At 39.2% G+C, this 18,335-nt stretch overlaps 1 protein-coding gene across 2 annotated transcripts in view; it reads right to left on the bottom strand.

Moving 5' to 3' along the window:
• LOC149071782 (hemocytin-like) overlaps positions 1–18,335 on the bottom strand; it is a 218,274-nt gene that overhangs the window by 122,288 nt on the left and 77,651 nt on the right. For both annotated transcript variants that reach the window (XM_089247586.1, XM_089247587.1), the window contains exons 18-26: positions 18,002–18,193; positions 8,629–8,698; positions 8,276–8,397; positions 8,066–8,161; positions 6,984–7,175; positions 6,509–6,891; positions 3,831–3,867; positions 3,374–3,735; positions 1,496–1,670 (exon numbers count right to left, since the gene is read on the bottom strand). In XM_089247586.1, the coding sequence (XP_089103712.1) occupies positions 1,496–1,670; positions 3,374–3,735; positions 3,831–3,867; positions 6,509–6,891; positions 6,984–7,175; positions 8,066–8,161; positions 8,276–8,397; positions 8,629–8,698; positions 18,002–18,193 (1,629 nt within the window). The remainder of the gene's footprint in view (positions 1–1,495; positions 1,671–3,373; positions 3,736–3,830; positions 3,868–6,508; positions 6,892–6,983; positions 7,176–8,065; positions 8,162–8,275; positions 8,398–8,628; positions 8,699–18,001; positions 18,194–18,335) is intronic.

The raw sequence follows: 18,335 nt of genomic DNA, 5'->3' as shown, positions 1-18,335 counted from the left end.
CATTTCAGGAAATTTGTTCTTTATGGCCCGAAACAGACGTTTCGTGGTCAAACCGACTGATGACGGTGGTCCAAGAAACTCTGATGAATAAGTTTCTTGACCATCAAAAGAAATTATCAAGGACCTCTGCTGACAATATTCCTATATAATCGGAAAAACAATTGAGCAAGGACATCTGCTGATTATGTTTGTTGGCCGTTGAAAGGGATGACCAAGTACCGTCATTGATTCAAATTCTTAGCAAACGAAACAAAAGATCAAGGGTCTCTGCTGACAGACACTCCTCATCATCGAAAGAAATGTTCAAGAACCTACCGCCTTTCATCAAGTTTCTTGGCAATTGAAAGAAATGACCACGAACCTCCATTGATTAAGTTTCTTAAGAAAAAAGTTTAGAATTAAGTTTCTTATTAAAAAATAAATGGACAAGCATATCTGCTGACAGAACTGGGAGGTCCACCTACTTTCACTACTTCTCAATAGGGATCGCCCCCCGCCCTCCACTGTTTGATAGAAATTGTATCAAAAATGATAGTTCCGTCTTTAGGCCGACAGTGGTCCTTGGTCACTAATGAAGATATTTAACAAGACCACCTCCGCTTTTATGCCCATCTCTGAAGTTCTTTGGGTCCTGATGACACCACAGCAAGGCGAGCCTACTCGTTATGCTTCATCCCAATTGAATCGTCTTCCCGAACGCGCAACGTTTATGTAAGTATGCAATGTAAATTAGTAATTGTAATGAGTAATTAGTGAGCAATGCACACGTAAAAATATTTTTCACATTGTAACCAGCAGCACACCATACACGTACTTCTCATAATATGTGCTACATTTACGCCCCTTGTCACCTTTTCATTTGACCGCACATACATGTACGAAAATCAGAACACCATATTTTCTTATTCATTTCGATAATAAGTAAATGTCAGAGATGGATATAACATTTAAGATATTTTCTTGGAAATAAATATCGAATGTATACTTGGTATATTGTACGTATACATGCATTTCTTTCCTTGCAAAGACAAGCGCATATATATGGAACGATATTGCATATTAGTTCACTATTGAAAACAATTCCATGAAAGCAATTCCTCTGGAGATTTTATTGCGAAACTGGAAGAGACATTCTCGGATAGAGGAGGGAGGAGTAGAGACTCTTTTTTGTGCTTTCAAGACAAAAGAAATGCGAAGTCTGACACTGACAAACAGAGCTTGTTTGTCACTGATGCGAAAGCGATACTCTATGTATACACCAAGAGCGAAAAACAAAGCAAATAAAAATACATCGACTCGATTCGTCGTCTCTAAAGTCATTCTACTTTGATTTCGATACAAATCGCTCTGTGTGTGTTTGTAACGTGATGGAGGTAATTTTCTTTCTCGATACAACGTATATGTCCTCGAGTTAATATTTAGATTTTTATACGTCGTGGAGAAATCGAACGATATCCCTCCCGAGTTGAGCTATCGGGGTAAATACAGTACGCACCTCTATTGCCGTCGAGTGCCTTCCATTTCCTGCCGTAGGCGAGTAGGCTGTAAGCTTCGCCGCTCCATCTTGAAGTTAGGTCGTTATCAGGGTTGCCGTCCATGTTGCCGCAGAATCCACATTTCGTCCTTCTGTTCGTCACTTTGGTTTTGTCGGCGATCAGTGACACTGTTCCCTGGTTTTTTTTAATAATAGAAATACATCATATCTAATTTTTTGTGATAGAAAATATCTATGTATGCTAGGGTGGCTCTTAGCTATAAGTAATTTTCCCGAACGTTAAAATTTTGCTACTCCCAACCGTGTAATCCTGTTTCACTCTAAAAAAAAACAATCTGTAAAAACTTTTAGCTAAATAGGACACCTGCCAGGTGACCCTCAAACGCCTTGAAGTTGGGACATAATAAGTAAAGTTAATTCCATATACGCAATGAGTAATTCCGTTAAAATGCGGTACACTTTTGAACGGAATCATTGTTATCCCTTTCTTGACCATTTTCCTTTTCCTTCTTGGAGAAATTTATGAGGACACATATCCACAGAGAGGCAAACCCAGTAATTCTTTAAAAACATTCGTAATCCAATATCCCAAAATAAATTTATCCCAATTTGAAAAAACACCTAAAATAACATGAATCAAATTTGGGAAATATTCAGTTCTTCTCAATAATGCCCACAACTTTTATAAGAGGAAACACATTTTTGTTCGCGGCAATTATTTTTATGGAACAAAAACGTATATATATATATATATGTCATTGCTAAAACCCGAAGAGAGGTCGATTCGCGACGGGGCGGCCACATCGTGAATCGGCCAAGAGTTCTGGACAAAGTTCGAATTACAGAAATTATTCGGACTTTGGCCGGCCATTTCGCGATTTGGACGGATAGCCCGATAAACGTGGCCAAACGTGGCCAAAGCTCGATGTGCTGATGTAAGACGGCCTGGTGGAAGCCAAATACATTTTTCTTTATACAAATACAACGCCACAACAGGCAAAATGCCCAACGAGGTGGCTGAGAAAAAGATGCCCATAAAAATATCACCAGCGTGTGATATATGTCTATATAATGCAGCTGTATTGGATTAGCTCCATGAGACTAGAGGAAGAAAAGTGAAATTTGAGAGAAAAACTATAAAAATAATTATATAAATATATAGTTTCTTTCTGCCAAATTTTGGAGAAAAAAATTATTGCCGTTTGATGGGTTGCCATAATTAACGTGGACATAATTATCACGAAAAAATACGCCAACTTGACAATGACAACGAATCATGTCTTTTGATATCGGACTTTGGCCGGGCATCACCAGTCACTTCACGAGCTGGCCAGCTAATATCCGAAATTCGGACATTGGACGAGTCAATATTTAATAAAATTAGCTGATTTGCGAAGTGGACGACTTAGTCGCGAATTTATCGAGTTCGGACTTTGGCAGTCATATATACCATACCCACAGGAGAACTTTAGTCTAGGAGTCTGGATAGATAGATAGAACCGCTCACAGCCCCGGACCGATGCAAAGCACCTTACTTCTGTTACCTCAAAAGAGGCAGAGCTGTGTCGGAAAAGTCTAGGGGTCTGGAGATTGATCTTATTTATATTTTTTGAAAAAGAAAAGAACTAAATAAGCAGAAATGAGAACTCGCGTCTGGATGAGAGTTGGGACATAAATGTCAAGGCGGGAGGCCACGAGAAGAAAATATGGTGCAAAGGGGCTATGGTTGAAAAGAACTTAAGAACCATTGTCCAAAGCTACTCGGTATTTCTCGATTAATTACACCAAGAACAAATAATCCCAATAATAAAGAACAACTAAATAGAACTAAACCAGGTTAGGCTCACAGCTGCCGGACAAATTTTCTGCTATACCCACCTCATCATCGATCCAAACGGTAGCAGTAGGCAGCTCAGCAGTTATGTACCTCGATACTCTTCTGATAGTTACGCCGTGTATTGAGGTCGGTATCTTCATAGGTTCGCCGTCTCTGAGGAGCCCGTAGACAGGATTGAGGATGTATGTTTGGCCTCGGATGCGAAGGCCGACTTCCCTGACGCAAGACTTCGCGTCGCCGTGTATGCAAGTTGTCTGGACCGTGACTGCTGTGGTCGGCCTGTAGCAGTCCTCGTACAATACATACCTGCAAGTCCCGGGGAATGTGAAAAGCGCTCCGTCGAAAGTGCGGTAGTGGCCGAAGCCCCAGACCACACATACTCCAGAATATCCACTAGATGTCGCTGGAAAAAGGAAAATTTGAAGTAAGATGAATTATCCAGCATATAAAATATTATAGTTGAAATTTGCTGATAAAAAGACGAGTTTTATAACTTACTTTTGACTCCCAAAGCTTCCCATGGTGACCTTGGTCTCTGAAAATTGAAGTAAATAAATATCAATCAGAAATATACGAAGAGGCGGGGGATTTTTTTATGGCGGCATCATCTGTAACAGAGCTATAGGCAATGTTGTTTATACTATTAGTTAGATATTTACCCTGAATCAGAAAACAATTTTCTTTTTCTCCTACATGCACACGCACAATGAAGACAATAAGGAAGATTATTGCGAAGTTGTCGGCTGTATAAATTACGGATCCTTGATCAGCACCTCCTAGAGATGAAAGGCCTCCGCACGCTGCTTGTGACGTCAGTAAGTAAAAAACCCAGAATAAAACAGAAAAAAAAACCCTGCTCTTGCCAGTATCATCGTTGTGAGGAAAAGAAATGATCGGGCTCAGAATTGGCGATTTCTATGCCCCACATCCAATGCGGTATTTGTGAGCCAATCAGGAAGATTCTACGCCAAAATAAGAAGAAACGAAATAGGATGCTGTGTTTCAAAATGTATCAAACATGCTAGGTAGTCTGAATGACGTTTATGGCAACCCGTGCGGAGGCTTTCTATCTCTAGGAGGTGCTGCCTTGATACGTTAAGCTGGGTACACACCGGTTAGACACGACAAACCAAGACAAGACAGCTTTAGACACGCTTAAGCCAGATTTTCTTAGGAGCAGAGTTTCTGCGTCGTGAGCAACGTGAAAACGCTTGATTGGTCAGAAAGACCCGTATTTCAGGTTTTTAACCAATCAGCGTTTTCACGCGGCACACGGCCCAGAAATTCTACTCCTTGAAAAACCCGGCTTTAGTTCATATGGATTAGTATGACGCAACGTTTCTATTTGACTGACTAACCGGTGTGCGTTGCACCATACAAATCAACGTGAAGCTTGTCTAAAGCTGTCTTGTCTGTTCGTATCTAACCGGTTTGCACCGAAAGAAGGGCGGACTGATCGTTCTTCATCTTACAATGAAAAACCGGTTTTACCGCTCGAACTAACGTCTAATCGTTAGAAAATAAAGCAGGATAGAGAACACAGCGATTGGCTGTAGCTGTAATGCTAAAATCACATCTGCGTTTAAAGATGGCGGATATGTCAGCCTGAGATTTCAAGGAGCCCTAGCTGAGTGAAGTCAGGAAGTGTTTTAAACAGAATTCCAGAATGAGCTGGACAGTCGGAATATTCGACTGAATGTACGATAATTTGTGTATAACAACATTTCGTTACTAAGATTAGACATTAACGAGAAAAAGCTTTCCCACCTGACCAATCAATGGCGTCCATTTTCCAGAATGGTGTGATAACCTTGTTATTGAAAAATTCAATTCTTGTCACCATTTTAATTATTCTTTAATTAATTAATTCACATTATGTAACCCCTCCCACCCCTGCACTCCCAAATAAATCGGGCAACCCCCCCCCCCCCCCCCGTTATGAATCACTGGATATGGCGAGTTTTCGGCTGTCTTTAATTTTTTCCCCACATTACAACGATACAAATATTAAATCATTGCACTTCATTTCCTATTCGAAATATAGATGGCAGCACTGAAAAATCTGATACAACATCAGATAGCTCCCAGACTTCTAGCTGAACACAATGACACTTCTGGCACAACTCAGTCGGTAGTAAATTGCCAATGGTGATAGGACCAGAGTTGTGTTGCATTTTTTCCAACAGATAACCTTTACGTTAACGGTTCCGTAAGGAATATTAACGTACCCATGTCTGGTTTTCCAAGTCAAAGCCTGCGGTACAGTGTTATTTCCCATAGTGGACATTCATTGTTAGTAAACATCTCTCGACAATCGATGTTTTTATCCAACCCGTAGAATAGATGAATTCGTCAACCATTCACAACTACAAAAACACACAGGCACCTCTTCCACATTCCTCTGCGAAATTTCTAACGAATTGGTACATGTTGGAATGTACGTGTACGTGTTGTGAACGTAACACGGAGTTTGTTAATGTGTAATGCTTATGTGAAGTGCTGCCATCTCCAATTAATTTTTCTAACTATGAGTGAAGTGTAATGATTTAATAATTTTGCCGTTGCGTGTGTAGGTCTGTTGCTCTCTGCGGCGAGTCATGTTAAAATTGAGATCGGCTCGCATTTGTGCCTGGAAGTTGGGAACCACAGAAACTAACTTCAGCCGACAACCACACTGGAAAAGCCCCCCCCCCCCCAATTGACTGACATTCCCCCTTAGCTGTCAAACTTTTTAGTCCTAATGGGTGCCTAATATCGGAAGGGTTTCGACAATATTGCCTTTCTTCGTTGCATGACATTTATGAAGCGGTGTTGCTGATATTGATAGAATACGGTATTATGTCAATGGACAAACAATTGGTTTATTTTTATTTCTGTTTTTGGTATCTGGAAACAGGTTATTGGTTAAGTATTTATATTCAGAGTTTTGGCAACAGCACAAGGAACATGGGTGTTCAAGTGTGAGCAACAAGAAATGTTGTCGTCCATGTTTAGTATTTAAATTTCTATTACATATTTGTCTCAGTTAAATTGAATATTCTAGTTATAATTATTTACTCTCCAACACAAGTTGAAGGGTTATAATTTCAACAGATATTATATAATGATAATAATAAACACTCTCTTGTATGTCACTTTTAGCAAAGAGCGATGCTAATTCTTATTTTCCAACTTACACCACTGGTCTCGATCCCGTTCCGATTGAACTCTTTCTCATTCATTTCAAACGTATCGGATCCCCTTCCACGATCGGGGACTCGGAGCTGTCCGGTCTTGGAAGAATCGGTTTTCGTGAAGAGTTCCTCGTCCACGACGACTTGTTGCGATAGATCACCAAAGTGATCATCATCGACAGTTTCTTGTCCGATCTGCTGCTGGGATGAGGAATCGCTGACGTAACCCTCATCGAGACCATTATAAGAACCACGGCCATGGTTAGTTTGCTGCTGTTTTTCACTTGATGTCCAGAAACTGCTGGTATGGGTCCTACTGCCGCTGCTTGTGGTGTAAACAGTAGACTTGTTCGTCTCCACTCGACGGTCAATCACCGAGGAATAATCTGACAGATCACAGAAAACAATAGTTGCTATAGAAGGGGAAAGTATTTCGTCTTTCTTAACTTTCGTCCTGAAGAAAGAGAATTTCGCTCACCTGAATGACAAATAGGCTTCTGATTCGGCACCCAATTCCCGTCCGCACTGCACTTGTAAACTGTCGGCTCTGGAGGCTGGAGTTTCGCTTCTGTATTGCCACAATGTACTTGACATACGGTCTCTTTGGAATCAGTCTGGCAAGATGCAGCTACCGCACCCAGGAAAGAACTAGAATCGCACAAATCCAGCGCTAAATTCCGCACAAAACAAAATGTGCAACCATATCAGTAACAAATATTTAAATATACTTCTAAAAGCATTAGTAGACACACCCGTTTTCATAATATTATCAAACTTGAACCATCCTTTAAAGAGACCATGAGATCATAATGGTAATAATGATCTCTCGTATCGTGAGATTATATCCACCACGATATTATGTGTTATCATCGTGTTATTACTTTTGAGGAACTGGAGATGAAACCACTTCCTCATCCTGAGAGCGCTTAGTCAAAGTTGGGAATTAAAATTTCGTAAGTAAGATTCAATTTTGTGTCTTTAAAAATTGAAGAGGCTCAGCGACTGGATTCACAAAATTCATTTTGTGTCTTTTAATTAAGGATCTTGTTAATAATTAAGGATAGGAAAGAAAAGTTCAGGGACTGAGTCCACTACAAAACGATTCTAAATTCATACAAACTTCAGGAAATGATATGAGACACCTAAATAAGCATTTTTGATCATAGAATGTGCGGTCGAATGGCCATAGCAAACGCGGTAGTGGGTGTTTTTGGAGAGTGCACAACAGTAGTTCACCAACAGCAAATATCGTGCTTTTCAGACGGATTCAGAAAAACACCAGAGAGAGAGAGAGAAATATATACACGTCTCCATATAAACAGTAAAATACTGTATACAAGGTAGCGGCAATTTAGAATCCAGGGTCGTAACTAGGATTTTTTTCAAGATGGGGGAAACATGTTTTTGTGGCCACCCACCACTGTAAAATTCGATTGTTTCATTACGGTATTTTTATTCTATCTTCAAATTTGTCACCCCCAAAAATTTGCCGTCCGTTCAGTTGCACCATTCTGTTCCCTCTAGTTCAGGCCCTGATAGTATTTATAGAAATCTTCTCACCATACTCGCAGTGTGGCCCTCTGAAATCCGAAGGACATAGGCATTGGTTATGGCCGACGCATCTGCCACCGTTCTCGCATTCTGGGCTACATATTGCTAAGATAACAGAGAAAAAGACCTTCAATAATAATACTAGTAAAACAAGCAAACATGATTATTCATATTCGTTGCTTTGGGAGCGCTATACGAAAGTTCAATGGATATACTCACGGGTACAATCAGGGAAATTGACTTTCGGAAACCACTGTCCGGTGACGTAAGAACATGAAGTGACCATTTCTTGTTCGCTATCAGGGAACACATATCCGGGCATGCAAGTCGCTTGGCATATGCTGAAACATAACAGAAGTTCAACAGGTCAGAAAAAAATAACTTAAAAAAAGTCGGTCATATTTTATCATTGGACAGAAATCGAAGACATTTTACTCGTGCTGCCAGCCATCTTCCAAATTGGAAGTGAGAGTGACTGATGCATAGATTCCTGTATTTATGAGTCGACTGAGTCTCTGTGTGGCAGGATTGACAGTGATTGTGTAATTACTAATAAAAAGAAAATCACTTACAAATTCTCATTATTTCCAGAACATGAAATCCTTCCATTGGTAGGCGATGGCGGTGGGTCACAAACAGCATCTGAAATGGGAGGAATGAGCATATATATATATTCTGCGAAAAAGTGTCAGACTTTACTTTCTGATTCCAAAATGGGACCAGATTGAGAGTAATTTCTATTTACAGATACTGTTCAGAAGGGTCCTGTTCATAAATCGAGAAATGGCTCCTGCCTAAAGTCGACGATAATTAAAAAAAAAAAAAAAAAAAAAACACGGGACTGTAAACCGACTACACCAAAGTGCGAGACAGACGCTTCAACCCTTACGATGGAAATGACGAGATATCTCGTCAAATTTGATCCGCTTTACTTTGGCAATTCCAAAATATTTCGTATTCTTAAAACCCTTCCATTTCGGCATTGACGAGACCAGCTAGCTCTGTACAATGTACAACAGTCTTTCTCTGATAACATGTTTCCCGTTCCCCCCTCCAACCTGTCGATCAACTCTGCCAATGGGCGGAGTCAGCTTTTGTTCAAAGTCTAATAACAGAAGGAGCGAGACGATGCTTTTCCTTTCCTTCCAGGTGGTTTAAGATTATTGCGTTCAGCATAAACAACGGAAAACGATAGAGTTTTTCCTCTTCTCTTGTTTATTATCTATACATGTAAAAATAACATGTCCTGGGGCTGATTGGCTGACTGATTCACTACTTTATCATCACCGAGCCGAAATTGCTGAAGCTCTGCAAACATGAAATATGGTGAGTGGTTTTATTTCATGACGTAAAATCTCACTAAGAAGGGTTTTTTTTAAATTGAACCCCTAAGGGATTCATAAGAGGGTTCAAAGGTCACGCAGAGAAATCTCATCCAGCCTAAATTACCGAAGTGAAAAATTTTAAATTTGGTCGGTATTTTCATTTTTAATGTAATGTAATGGCCGCCTGGCAGTCGAGTGGATAGGGAACTAGCTTCTCACTGTGCAGGTCTGGGTTCGAATATAACTATATTATGTGTAATAATATAGGGAAATTTACCTCTTTTTTTCCCTTATTATGTGTGTGGGCACGCACGTTTCTTTTCCCCTCCCAAAAACCTATCTCTCCCTTCGTCCAATCAGGGACCAACAAAACTAGTTCGTACCTGTCCCCCCCCACCCCTCACTTGTTTCCGCTCTACCAAGACACTTTCCGTCACGATGGGTGCCGTTGTAAGAGGGAGGGCCATTCAAGTATAACCTCAGCAGATTTCTAGCCATTTTTGACCTCCCCTCTTGTCGGCGAAATTTCGTCAGTTGATGGGTGGTTGATGACGTAAGCAATCTCCAAATCCAAATCCTACCCTTGTCATCAAAAGTCAGCAAATCCGAACCCCCCCCCCCCCGCCCGCTTCTGACGTAATATTTGAATGATCAGCATGCAGGAGCGCTTCCCCATGTATAGCATGCATCGAATATATTATATTGAACGTAACCAAATCTTAAATAAATAAATCCTTGATCATACCAGCCATCAATAGTTATAGTGTTACATATATTATTATTTTCGGTTGGGTGGATGTATGTATTTATCAGCCCACGCAATAGGGAAAAAAAATATTCTTCTCGAAAATAGGTGGCAATTTCGAAAAGGTTCAGTGATTTGAACTTTGGCAGTTATAATACGGATCAGGAAAACTTAAAAATATCGCTTTAAGGGTTAAAGACTATAATCCATGATTCCAGATTTTATAAATAATTTTTGTGCGCAATATCGACACTGTACTTTTTTATCTATACAATATTTATTATGATTTCAAATTTGTGACTTATATTTAAAAAAAAATCAATGAAATTTCCCTATGCATATCCATCTTTCGGGATTGTTTCAATATTTCTGTGAGATGTGAAGCAGGGTGTGACCGGTCCTTCAATATTCAATGCCTGCTAAAGTAAATAGCGAAGCCAAAGACGCGTTTCTGATGTGTGTGTACATGAATATGCAAATTACATATTTGGGAGATTTCTCATTCATTTAATGTCATGATAGCGTTTAGGTCACGGCTCTTGGTGACTGTCAGTGTCCAGTTTACTCTCTACCGCTCGTAATGACCATCTGTAGCCTCTGAGATAAAATTTTCTCTTTTTTTAATCCTTCGAACATTAGTTTCGGTGGCTCTTCTTGCTACTACTTTTTTTTGATCAAAATGGTTTGTCGTGTATAACATCGCCTAAACTTCACGCACGGGAATAAGTGTCACTGTTCAATGAAGGATGGGCAACTGTGACGCGGCGAGATAACGCGCGGCTTCTCTCCAAAATAAATATTATGCCTGGAAAAGACCAGGAGAATGTATAACATTTTTTTTCCCCATCCTAAAAGATTTGAAAGTAAATCCACAATCGGAACTGAATATGAACATAGTGTCTGTCACCTTGTCATCGACATTGCTTGTCGTTCTTTCAGACCAGTTGTCTGAGTTTGCTGTGGAGTGTTAAATATGGAACAGATGGATTCTCACCGGTTTATCGCTGTTGTTTCTGGCGAAGTTCTCTGAAATTGCTATGTCGACTTAAAAATTGCTACAGAATCAACAATAAACATATCTGGTTCGATCATATCGTCCAGATATGTCACAGTCGACGCCTCTCATTGAAAACACGGGTAATGTTATTTTCGGGTATTGCTACCGCTTTTCCAAAGAACGGAACGGGTTGATATCATAAGATAGGAAAATAATCGCTCATAATTATCGGGAATTCCGATAAATTTTTTTTCCCGTTGAAAATTTTTTTTTGCGCTTTCTGAAGCTAAGCTTATTCAATTCCCCCCCCCCCCTGTAAATTGTTGTTATCAGGCTGAAGACAATGTAGGAGGCTAGTTATATGTATAGAAAGTGTTCTCCCCGTCCTCCTTTGTTGAAAAACATTTCCGTGCTCCGTAATTGGTACGTAGTATTCGCTGCGATCTATGTGCGTGTGGACCTTTTTTTTTTCTTTCAAACCGACACACAACTCAGGTCTATCACCATCTATGGCTGATTTACTAACAATTGAGTTGTGCCGGAAGTGTAACTGTGTTCGTACCCAACAGTCTGAGTGCGTATGTAGTGTTGTGCTTGATTTTTCAGTGCTACTACTAAACAATACATGCACCTCGTCCATATTCCTCTTCGGAATTTCTAACGAAATGGTAGATGTTGGAATGTGCGTGTCCGTTGTGAAGCTTGTTTCTGCGTGATGTTTGTTATAGTGCTGCCATCTGCCCCCTATTTTTCGAATTATGAGTGAAGTGTTATGATTAAAGAAGTCTTCTTTTTTTTCTTCTTCTTTTGTTCAGAGATATTTTGTTGTACACATGTCAATAACTTTAGGAACAGATTTTTGTATGCATGTCAATTACTTCATCACCAGACTTTTCGCATACAATTCAATTACAAGCTTCAGGAGCATATTTTTTGCATACATGTCAGTGTCTTCAGGAGCATATTTTTTGCATACATGTCAGTGGCTTCAGGAGCAGATTTTTCGTATATAGTTCAGTAATAGTTTTAGGAACACCTTTTTTGTATACAGTACATGTGTATTTGACTTCATCATTGCATTGGCCACTCAGCCAATCACTTGTTCACATACAGAGTCGTTAATTTACTCGGTCACTCATCCGGTCAGGGCAGGCGGAATGCCCGATGCGAAATATCAGCGGTGGGAATTTAAGTTTCGCACCGAGGCGAAATGGAGTAAAAAACGCCGGGAAGGGGGCGAAATACCTGGATCCGCCCAATCTTCCAGGGGTAAAACAGTATCAAACTCCACCGTGCCGATAAACCAAAGTTATACTCAGAAAGGCGAACTAGAAGTTCCTTAAAAAAAAAGACAGACGCCTTCACAATTCAAAATGTGTACATACAAATCGATATAAATAAAAGAATCGATCTCAATCATTGTCATATACTTGTATATGGATATTTTTTCACATCAACAAACTTTAAAAAAAAAACTGTCAATATAATAAATTTCCTTTTTCCTAAAAAAACAAAAAGAAATGCTGCAACGAAATACTATATCTTCTCTGCGTACACCACCGCACGAGTATTTGACGTTATTCGGCAACTTGTCATACAACGAGGACGAGATTTTTCGAGACTTGGTTCAAGTGTTACGAGGGGAAAAAAACAAAAACTCCTATTTTTTCAAACGCGTATTTTATTTCCATCTCTGGAAACTTTTACTCCTCACGATACATACATTTTTCTTTTAAAACTTCCGTCACTTCTCATATCGTCACCGTTCACTTATAAAAATGAGCAAGAAAGAAAAGTACGAGTCTCAAGTACGAGAAGAGGTATTTTGCAAGTAAAAAAAAAAAAATACATACATGTAATGTAACGGGAACACGAAACGCATCAAGGGTTTAAAGGACACTTGACTGCTTGCCAGAGCATTACACATTTTTTTTTTCCCAGGCCCTTTTCCTTACGCATAAAAATTGATACGAACATTTTTTTTTTTTCTTTTAAAATTCGAAAAACTTGAAAAAGTGTTACGCTCAGGGCTGTTACCCCATATCTAGACAATTTCGTGTACTGTAACGTGCTGCTGGCTGTCAATATTTTGCCTCACCCGTACATTCATTCTTACTTCCTTTCGTGGCTTTTTACTATCAGTGGTAAGCAAGGCTTTCTCTCTCTCTCTCTTCTCGTAAACGTCAAGTTTATGCGTCACGTAAAGGTGGTTTGTATTTAGGGTGTATTCGAATTGGTTTATCTACTCAACAGGCTGTTACGAGTATGATCCGAGGATTTATTTGGTTGAAATATAATTTGTCTTGGGATTTGTATTTGATTTTGTGTGTTTAGTCTGAGGTGATGACACAAATTTTGATGAAAACGGTACGTCCATTTATATTCAGGAGAGGAAGTTTACGGCTTTTTATGTGTATATGAATTTCTATTTTCTTTGACGCATTCTTATACTGTAATAATTGATGCAGTTGTTTTTTCCGTTTTTTTATATGGTATTATGCATTTTGATGATTTCAGGAAAAGATTTCCGAACGTTTATTTGTTTGGGATCAAATTTTTGGATGCAGTTGGATGATTTTTAGAAACAGATGTTTTTCATGCAGTTCAGGTCGTTTGAAACAGATTTTTTGCATGTGATTCTTATATTTTTAGAAACAGCTGTTTTTCATGCAGTTTAGGTTTACGGAAACAGTTATTTTGTATGCAATAGGCAATTTGATGGTCTTTATGAATAGTTATTTTGTATGCAGTTTTTGGTAGTTTTCGGGAACGTATATTTTGCATGTTTCGTCTGTGTTTAAGAATAGATGTTTTTCATACAGTTTAGGTTTTCGGGAACAGATATTTTCCATGAAGTTCGATGGTTTTTAGGAACACATATTTTGTAGAAGGGAATGTTTTTAATGTAAATTCTTCTACTTTTAGGAACAGATGTTTTTCTCTCATGGTTATCGGGAACCGATATTTTTCATGCAATTTGAGGGTTTTTACTATGCAGTTTTTGGTAGTTTACAGGAACAAATGTTTTTCACGTAATTCATGCAAAATTCTTTGCATTCACAAAAAAAAAACATGAATACAAATAGGTTTACCCTAACAAATATTTGAACACAAATCTCCTAGGCTCAAATCTTTGTAAATTGTATCGAGATCGATAAAGTAGAGTTCTGTGGCTCCATGAAAGCAAAAAATAACTCTCTACGACAATAATGTTTTCCCCCCCTCATCAATTTTCTTTAATCCCTAATCAAAATTAGATCTTAATGGATATCCTTGAACATTCTAAAAAGAAGTATCGCCTTAATGAAGATTCTTGTAATACTTCAAGATACTTTCCAATAAAACTCTATTTTTAAAGTTTTTTTTTCCCCCCACTTGAAAAATATTTCCTTTAAAACAGTTTTCCTCTCTTAAATTCTCTTCTTTCTTAGAAAAAAAAGGCCATTGAATTTCGGTCTTCAATTTGAGAGGAGATGTACTATATACCCATTTTTCTTTTTATTTGCCCCTTCAATGGCGGTACAAGTATCCACGAAAGACCAGGTTTTTTATGCCTCCGCCCCTCTTCAAGGAAAAAATGAAGTAACGCTTTTATATTTTTATTTGTTTGTTTTATTTTTTCCTCCAGGATTTAGTGACAGAATAGAATAAAATAGAAGACGATGTATAATACTTGAAAAGAAGAAAGGATAGTATTTTTTTATTGTGTTTTTTTTCCCTTCAAGTAACAGGTGGCTAGTTCACATCGTGTTGTCCATCCTTTAGAAATGGATTTAGGTTTTCGTCCTCAATCTGTTTGGTGTTTGCACTTACAGACAGACAAATTGGAAATCGTATGCTGCCTTGATTGATATGACGGTTATTGATGATGCTGATGGAGATTGATTGATTGATTGATTATTAGTACCGTGATTGTTGCAGACATTTAGAGAGAAGCCAATGAAATGTATACAGAGTGTAACTAAACTGACTAACTAGCCGTGTGATGACTCGGTCCATATTCTACGGGATTTCTAGTGTAACTAAACTCATGATCGGAACTGTAAGGGGTGATAGAACTCGCCAAAACAAACAACTTTCACCTTGTAATGTAGGGTCATAAAGCGAGAGGGGAGCCGCGAGAGGGCGCTTTCTATGCAGTGGATGAAACGTTGCAGAAGCCGTCATTCAGCTGTTATTTGTCGACAGAGATGTAGCAATATTCGAATGCAGAGAAGGCCGCTGTGTATCTAATTTACGGGGCTGCGAACGGCAATGCCGTAGAAGCGATGAGACCTTTACCAGGAGTGATTTCAAACATTATATTCTACCCGATCGGAGAACATTTCAACGCTTGCACAGGTAACTCGTTGAGACGGGCTCGTTTCTCGTCCAAAGATGTGACATAGACCGAGTAAGAACGGTAAATTGGATAGAGGCAATTCTTGATGCAGTGGACTACCAGAATGGACGAAGCACGCGAGCAAAAGATGTTGACCGTATGACGGTATAGCGTGTGTTGCGTGAAGGTAGGTTATATCCCCTTATATCATCTCATGCCTTAAATGAAACGAATTTTGTAACAACGTGTAACATTTTGATGGTATGTTCCGGCAACAGGGAATACTGTAGCCACAGTTTGCAGTATCTGCCCTGTTTACGGACGATGCTACATTCACATGTGAGGGCATGTACAAAACTCATGTGTAGGACACAGTAAATCCGCATGCTACACTTTCGAGATACCACCAGCAAAGGTTCTCCGTGAATGCGTGGCTTACTTGGCTCGTATCTTTTACCAAACCGCCTAGACGGGCAAAAGTGCCTCACCTTCTTTAAGCAAGTTCTGCCTGATTTACTAAAAAATGTACCAGCAATACTACGAGCAATTATGTGGTGCCAGCACATTTCCTCAGGATTGTGCGAAATTACCTGTACATTGCCTTTCTGAACAGATGTATTGGCAGCTGTGGGTCTGTTGCTTGACCTCTAAGATCTCATGATCTGTCCTGCCTAGAGGCCTGTCTTTTTCTCTGGAGACAGCTAAAAAGTATCGTTTACGAAACGTACATCGAAGTAGGACCTTGTCGCCCGAATCAGCGTCACAGCTGCAGACGATCATGAAATGTCAGGAATCTTCCAACGTGTACGTGGTTTACTCCGTCGTCGATGTGACGTCTGTATTGCAGCTAGTGGTCGCTTATTTGAGCATTACATAGTAAAATTTTGGATAATAAAGACTTTTGTCCTTTATTATGCGTTTTTATTGTGTTATCATTTTCACCACACAGACGCCCTCTTGCGGCTCGACGCTTGCTTTCCGACCCCACATTGTCTGGTGAAAGTTGTTTGTTTTAGTAACTTCTATTACCCCTTACAGTTCTGAGCAATGACCCTGGTTTCATTTGAAACTTTCTTGATATTACCATGTGAGGAGCTTATTTTCAGAAGGTAACATTTCCACTTTTGCTAAATTTACAGTTGAAGCAAGAAAAATCCTTGTTTTTCCGGAATAGACTGCTTTGAAAAAGTAGAAAAAGTCCCACAGGTAGCATAAGGGAGTGGTATAAGAATATTTAAATATAATGTTTCTTGATCCACGTTCATGGAATTATCTACATTAAATTTTGGAAATGTTCCGTTTTGAAAGAAAATCGGTGGAAATGTTACCTTTTGATTAAAATTGGGACTAGATAAGTATGAAAAATTGGAACTTTCTAAGCCACCTATTGATTACAGAAGGTTTCACCTATTCAAGTAACGTACTTCTCCCGTGAATAGCACGAAAAACACGATCATTCTACAGTAGAACCTCCCATAATAGACACTTTTTAGAATTACGTCGATGGGAATCAATGAATTTTACTATCTATTAATGGACACTCCTCGTTTTTTGAACAAAATTTTCAATCCTATGGGTGTCCGTTAATGATAGATTCTAGTGTAAAATGATATTTTCAAAGTGTTTCTGAAAATGTGCCGTTTTTCGAAAGAACTACAACCACTTTATGTTGTTCCCTTTCGAATGAAAAATGCCAAATTGAATGAACAATGTGGATATGTTCTCTTTTGGTAGAAACCGCCCACTTCACATTGTGATTCATACCAAAAATATTCAGGTTTGAACAAAACCTGATGCATAATCCAACACAGCTCATCCAAAAGATTCAGAAACCGTTGACAAGTGCATTTCGAAAAAAAGAGGACATGTTTCCGTTTGGAAATAAGCTCATCATGTGCCGCAAATTTCATGTCAAAAACAATCATTCCACGCTGTTGATGGCTTCAATGTTTTGACTCAGCTGTGTACATAATGCATATCTCACATCCTCCCGCTATATTTGTATATAGCCTACATCTTTTTGAAAATGGTCCCCTCCTCCAATCACTGAATGAGACGTTTCTTCTTGGTACCGGTGTCAGAGAAAGTATCGCTGACAAATCGAAGGAGTATACCAGTAGAATGCCGAGACGAACAGTGACAGATGAATGTCGTAGTTTCAAGGAGACGATAATGACATGCAAGAAATTGCCACCTCTTCCCTTTTCCACTATGTTAACAGTGTGACGTATAAAGATGGATGACGCGTTTATGTTTGATAAATCGTCAAGAGGACGGCGATCATTAGTTCTGCTATCTTCTTGCTATGCAGCAAAAAAAAGGAAAAAACGGGATAAGGTAGAAGAGTCATCTTTTCGTTTTGTCCTACATTTTCCCACATTCCTATTTTCACTGAACGACATCTTCCAGTTTCTGGCATTCAATAATTTTTTTCAAATAATTACCATGGAAAAAAACAATTTGAAATCAAAATACTTTAAATTGATTTGCATATTAAAACCTGCAGTAAACGTGAATGAAGATGAGAGAGAGAGATTCTATGGGTGATAACACTGACCTCTTTGACAACTGGGAGCCGTCGGTGGGTTCCAAAGACCGTCAACTGTGCATCTATACTGTGATGTCGATGGAGGATTGAACGTCATTCCAGGCGGACAAGACACTTGACACTCAGTGTACTCGTTGTTGTGCTGGCAACTGTAAGCGACGGATTTCGCGTTCAAACTGGCAAAGTCGCAGAGAGAGATCGCTACGGGATTGAACGGAAAAATCATATAAGTGTGATCATGTGAGAGAACTGAAGTGGGCTGCAGGAAAATACTGCATAAATACATTTTTAGGAAAACTGAATGTGGTATTTTAGACAACGCAGTGCGGATACCGGGCTGTAT

The sequence above is a fragment of the Pholcus phalangioides genome, unplaced genomic scaffold, assembly GCF_987345545.1.
Source record: "Pholcus phalangioides strain wild (caught in Gottingen) unplaced genomic scaffold, Ppha-v1.0 ptg000018l_1, whole genome shotgun sequence".
Classification (NCBI taxonomy): Eukaryota; Metazoa; Arthropoda; class Arachnida; order Araneae; family Pholcidae; genus Pholcus; species Pholcus phalangioides.
This window is presented reverse-complemented; position numbering and strand designations above follow the sequence as displayed.